We start from the raw sequence: 5,783 nt of genomic DNA, 5'->3' as shown, positions 1-5,783 counted from the left end.
TCAATGGCTTTGCCTAAACATTTTTTTTTAAAAGACTCTTAACCCAAACCCACCAAACTCCTGGTTTCTTGATAACAAAAGAACTTTACTGTTAGCTTTATAAAACTTGATCTGGCAGAATCTGCCCCCATGTTTGGTTCCATCTAGAATGGGAGTCCTTTTTTTGCTTCCGTTATTTTAATGGAGACATCTTTCCAGTTCACTTACACCAGCAAAGTCCTTGCAATGGCTTCCACATTTGTCTTGTCTTCATCGTGGCGGTCATAACGTGTCACTTCCTTTGATATTTCCTATTTCCTTTACTTCCGCCCTTCTCTGATTTTACCCCAATTCTCTCTCTCTCTTGTAGCTGATATACGTAAGAGTGTCCTTTTCATTCCACTCAATTATACTTTGTTAAGTCATGTTGTTTTTGTTGCACTGCAAACATGCAAACATCTAAAGAGCAGCAAGCACTAAAGAAAAGCATAAATAATTCCATTTTATGTTGTAGTGATGAATGCAGAATGTTTAATGAGGCTGAGGAGGTGATGAAGGAGGCAGATGAAGATGGAGGAAGAACCACTGATTATGAAGGTTTCTTTTAATTAAAGCCCACCGCCTTTCGGTTAGAAATCTGGAGAGGATATCCATGACAGCTTACCTCACACATCAAACTCTAATTCTTGAAATTCTTGGAAATGTGCTAACAGATGGGCTGAATACTTAATAGATGTTTCAGTAGTGACGGAGGTGTGAGTAATAGTGAAGATATCATCATACTGAAATTAATACGACAATAAGACTCAAGACGCATCCTTTCCTCTTCAGATTTATTTGAATCATGCACATAAAATCATTATTCTGCATTTTTGTCCGATTTTTAAATTAATTAGATAAGAATTTTATGTTAAGTGAAACAACCTTGTCAATAAACATATTTAAAATTATTTCATGGCAATTTGATGAAAATGTTAGTCGTATTAAAAAAATATTTGTGTAAATATGAATAAGGAATATTGTAATTATAAAAACATAATTACTGGATACATTGCACACACACACACACACACACACACACACACACTCAATGAATGTTTGTTTTTCTTTTGATTCCCTTCAGTGTTTGTGACCATGGCGACGGGGAGCTGTGGATATCCTACAGCCGTTGCTCTGACTCATACTCATAAAACTGCCCTTTTCAACACATCTCTATCTTGTTGAAATTCACAAATAACTACAACTTCTTCTCAGAGATAAAATCAACACCCAATGGTGCTGAGTGAATACAGGCTTTCTGGGAGCAGTTTACCGACATCATAGGGTTAATTTCCCCAGACCTGCCACCCGGATGCAGTCATTCACATGTCTGACAGCGTTTGGTGCTGTGCAGAGCCCTTAAGTCTCATTCTTACCCCTGCAAAGCCGTACAGGCAGCTGAGGCAGCCAATCGGATCTCACACCACGAAGCCATCAGACCAATTGCAGGGCCAGGGGGGAGGGAGCTGCTGGGACTGATCTGTCTTTGCAGCATCCTTGGAGCAGCTTCTGCTGTGTGAAACACAAGAAAGGAGGAGAGAGGGGGAGCAGACCCTCTCAGTGCTATCTGTTACTGGGAAAAGGAGCTCCTCCTGGCAGTCCAGACGGCTAACGAGCACTGCAGGACTCATCTTCAGGGAAAATGGCTGTTTTTATCAGTGCAAACAAGCCTCAGCCATACCTGGGCTGCTAAACGAGGCAAGCAGAAGAGGAGGACGAAGAGGAAGAGGAAGAGGAGGCGGGGCAACTGCTGGAGAAAATGCTGCCTCTTCCAATGAAAAATTTCCCTTGTCCAGCCAGCCCAGGCCTGCTGCAAGCTCACCAGAGAAGTCATTTTGTACGCTGAGGTACGTACGCATCTCTAATCTGAGAGGACACATGGAGCGGGGGCTGGTCACGTTGGCAGGATTAGCAGCTCAGCTGTTTGCTCAGGACAGCTGAGACCACGTCAGACGCAGACTGGGAAAAAAACAACCAACAACTGACATGTCCTGGATCTGTGACACACAGCTCCGAGGCCAAGAGTGGGTGAAAGACGTCCCAACGTCGCAGGCTCGGTCTTTGTTACAGTGCCGGGATTGTTGCATGGCTGCAGCCAGCCGTTGGCTTTTTATTGGTTGTTTGCATCAGCTGCACATGTTTCTCATTAGGAACACCAGCAGACAGGATGCACCCAGGGCAGAGCAATGGGTCATGTGTCTGTCTCCACTGCCTTCCCGCGTCAGCATTTTAGGTGGCTTTTAAAAGAAAAGCACTCCAGAATCAGGGTAAATCTGCTGATGGGATGTGATACGACCTGTGTGTGGGTGGGTGGGTAGTGCATGTAGCCAGGGATATATATGGAAACTGTGTGTGTGTCCTGGTGGTGTGCGTTTCGCCACACCTCCATCCCATTTCCTCATATCTCATGGTACCGTTGAAGCGCGTCGTTTCATTTTCTTGATGCCACTTATGCCCGTATGTACCACAGCAATAATATGATGTCCTGAAATTAAGACGGAATGATGTCATTCTCCCGGCACGTCTTGAACGGTCCAGCCGTTCTTCCTCTTGACAATGTGGTTCATCCGAGGACAAACCTGCTGGTGGCTGCGAGGAGGACAGTTTTGTCTTCCTCCTCCTCATCACCATGTTTTAGGTTCTGTACCTTTCACACCAGCCAGCGCCAGACATGTGATCAGGCGTTACCTTTTCTGATGCATATATATATATTCCCTCCTCATTCTGCAGGCCGGCCAAAGTGTCGCCACCATCAATGCTTCCAAACTCCTCCGACCAGAGGGACTGCGCCTGCATCAGCCATGAGTCTCACTCCGCACTGAGAGGCACAGCAACGTCCATTCCCAGCGAGAGCGCTTCCTTCCATTAGAACCACCGGTGCCCCATCATGGCTGCGACCACGGCTGCAACGGCGGCGAGCACCCTCTCGCCGTCGGCTGTCAGCACCGCCGTCCCCTTCCTCCCGACCGGTTCGGGTGCCAGGGACAACAGCACCTACAGAACGACGTTAACAACTGTTGCCGTGACGGCTAACGAGACCAGCATCAACGCCACGGCGTTCCCAGAGCCTGTGCTGGAGGGCTCTGGGATGGGGATGGTGCTCATCCCCTTTGGCATCATCACTGTCATCGGCTTAGCTGTGGCCATTGTGAGGAAGTGTTTAGAACTCAACATCCCATATTAATGATTAACAGTTGTATTATGTGAAAGTGAGCCGTGTTTGTGTATCTTTACACCAGCTTTGTGCCGTCATCCGATAGCCAAATCACATAAAAACCATCTCTGAACCACAACATGAGCCAGAATTGCTTTAAATGACCTCACTTGTATTAACCTCTGTGTCTCCCCCCCCCCTCCCAAGATGCTGTATATCCGAAAACGGAAACGGTGAGTCCCGAAAGTCTTTATATCCTGAAGCTTGGGGCACGAGAGGATTGCTGAGCGGCCCTTTTCCCCTGACTCCCGCAGGCTGGAGAAGCTGAGGCACCAGCTGATGCCCATGTACAACTTTGACCCTGCTGAAGAACAAGACGACCTGCTGGAACAGGAACTACTGGATCACGGACGCGACGGAAGTCTCACCGGCCCCAACAATAAGGTGAGAGTCACAACAGAGTCAGCTGGTTTTCTGTCTCATTCGGACCAAAAGGACAGCGTTTTATATGTTCAAAACTTGGTGAGGAGCTTCGGCTCTTATCTTTAGTAATATACTATTGTTTTGTTTTTTTAACTGTACTTATTCACTTTTATTTTCTTCCATGTCTTAAGTTTTGACAGTGGCGTGCTGTAAAATACAAAGCTGGTAAAGTATCACCTGTTCTTGCACCACCTTTTCTCCTCAACAATCCTCACACAATCAGCGTATTCATCATCTTAACCACCCTGTATTTCAACATTTAGCAGAAAGCCTAAACCAACATTCATCCTTTTCCCTTTTCTATTCCCTTAATAATAATAATCATCGTCTTTCAGGGCCCACAGGGGCACAAAGTATGCAGAAATATTTGCATCCAGTACTCATCCACATGTTGAAACAGAGCCCACTCTACGTGGCATTTGTACACCAATTATATAAAAATGCATCACTTTCCTATGAATAAAGTAACAAAACCTTCACCGCGACGACACATTCATTCAGAAAAAGGACAAAGAGGCTAAAATCCAGCAGGGATTCCAGGATCAGCACTGACAAAAAAGGCAAAACCATTTTGATCGATTTCGTTATTGATCTGGACATACGGCGGTCACCAAAACAATGTCCATATTTTCAGACCTGTCATGTGCTCCGATCATTTCCGTTCACCACCAGGACAGGGCACTTCCTGTTTGGATCTACTGACGCGGTCTTGGCTATTCCAGTGATTCTTTAAATGAAGACCACATCTCATCAGCTAACGTCTCCTGCTGTGTCCTCGTCTCTGTTGCTAACGGCTCCATGTCGTCCGCAGACCCTGACCACCTCACAGGGAACCACGCAGAGGCCCAGCCGCCTGGTCTTCACAGACGTAGCCAAAGCTCTCAACGCCTGACGGATCCCTCCTGGCCCTCGCTGACTTAAAGACTGTTGCTCAGGAAGGAAGACAAAAGGAACTAGAACTGGGTGTTTGCTGGATGAATTCTGTCCTTACACTGATTTCTTTGAGACAACAAGCGGAGTGTGATGCACTTTCCTCCAATCACTTTGAGCTCATCAGCAAGCTTTTGGGCGTCAGTATCGACTTCCATGTTTGATATTTTGTGGTTTGGTGTGTCAGACGTGTTGCTGTCCCCGAGCGCACCGCCCTTTCTCCCACGTGTGTACATATTAAAACTATTTAAATCCCCCCAAAATCTGTGGGCTTTGCTGTACAAACCTGAGCCAGGAGAGGGGCAACAGGTGTGATATTTTATTGATAAGCGATAAAGAAGCAGAAAAACACAAATCACAAGGTAAAGAATCATATCAAAATATATATCACAGGTTTGTGAGTTGTATTAATGAAGTGGATAAGGACACGTCAACAACATAACTACAGAATGGTGTTAAAAAGCATAAAAGATGATTTCTCACGTTACACTTCAGCGGTTCAAAAGATGAAAAAAAATGGATCAAGTACTGCATGTAACTCTAACTATCAGTTAAATCACAGACTCAGCGGTAGTTAAATTAACAGGCACCCTTCGGGCTGACTTCTGTTCACCACGGTGACGCGAGTGGAGAGAGATGAGATGAGCGGACTACAACAGTACTGGTGCGACAGTTTTGTTTTCAAGGTTTCAATGTCCACGGCGCCCGCGGGTCTGATGGAAAACGTTGGAAACGCAACCGACCAAAACCTTCCTCAGACGACCCGGGCGAGTTCGTTTTCAGAGGTAGTCCAGAGGGCAAAAAAACAACAAAAGTAAAGTCAATACAGTTTGAGGAGAAATTATACCTGGCTATAAATGAGTTAAGCCCCTCCCCCCCCAGGCAGCAATTTGTCAACAATGCTGAAATACATACAGGTAGTAAAATACAATCTCACTGGTGAGTCAGTCGGTGTTTTAGCCAGAAAAGACGGGGCAGGGCAGTTAAATCAGGTATGATGGCAAAAATGTCAATGTTAATAAGTATCAAAAATAATTTGAGCATGCATAAAAACACATTTTTTCATTTGATTTTAGCTTTTTTTTTTCTCTTCTTCGTAATTTATAGAAAAATATAGACATATATTAGCATGACATACATGTTTAGTGAGTTGTGACTCACTAAGCGCTCAAAAGTGGGAGTTAAAGAGTCTTTTAAT

General features: G+C 45.1%; 1 protein-coding gene across 4 annotated transcripts; it reads left to right on the top strand.

The window, feature by feature from the left end:
• The first annotated feature begins 1,412 nt into the window (after positions 1 to 1,412).
• Positions 1,413 to 4,848, top strand: si:ch211-161c3.5 (uncharacterized protein C3orf18). 4 transcript variants are annotated; one of them, XM_057031384.1, is made up of 6 exons: positions 1,413 to 1,865; positions 2,749 to 3,166; positions 3,380 to 3,405; positions 3,487 to 3,616; positions 3,787 to 3,820; positions 4,467 to 4,848. In XM_057031384.1, the coding sequence occupies exons 2-5, from the start codon at positions 2,906 to 2,908 to the stop codon at positions 3,790 to 3,792; spliced, it is 423 nt and encodes a 140-aa protein (XP_056887364.1). In that variant the 5' UTR covers positions 1,413 to 1,865; positions 2,749 to 2,905; the 3' UTR covers positions 3,793 to 3,820; positions 4,467 to 4,848. The 4 variants fall into 4 exon arrangements, with proteins under 4 accessions (XP_056887364.1, XP_056887361.1, XP_056887362.1 ...); XM_057031381.1 differs by lacking the exon at positions 3,787 to 3,820 and having other exon boundaries at positions 1,422 to 1,865; XM_057031382.1 differs by lacking the exons at positions 1,413 to 1,865; positions 3,787 to 3,820 and adding an exon at positions 1,872 to 2,042.
• The last annotated feature ends 935 nt before the right edge of the window (positions 4,849 to 5,783 follow it).

This window comes from Takifugu flavidus, chromosome 4, assembly GCF_003711565.1.
Source record: "Takifugu flavidus isolate HTHZ2018 chromosome 4, ASM371156v2, whole genome shotgun sequence".
Classification (NCBI taxonomy): domain Eukaryota; kingdom Metazoa; phylum Chordata; class Actinopteri; order Tetraodontiformes; family Tetraodontidae; genus Takifugu; species Takifugu flavidus.
This window is presented reverse-complemented; position numbering and strand designations above follow the sequence as displayed.

Bases quoted from the DNA above. Each gene is read 5' to 3' on its own strand.
- si:ch211-161c3.5 (XM_057031381.1), top strand. From the start codon at position 2,906: ATGGCTGCGACCACGGCTGCAACGGCGGCGAGCACCCTCTCGCCGTCG. The intron at 3,167-3,379 runs GTGAGGAAGTGT...CCCCCTCCCAAG, and splicing joins TCGGCTTAGCTGTGGCCATT to ATGCTGTATATCCGAAAACG. The intron at 3,617-4,466 runs GTGAGAGTCACA...TGTCGTCCGCAG, and splicing joins TCACCGGCCCCAACAATAAG to ACCCTGACCACCTCACAGGG.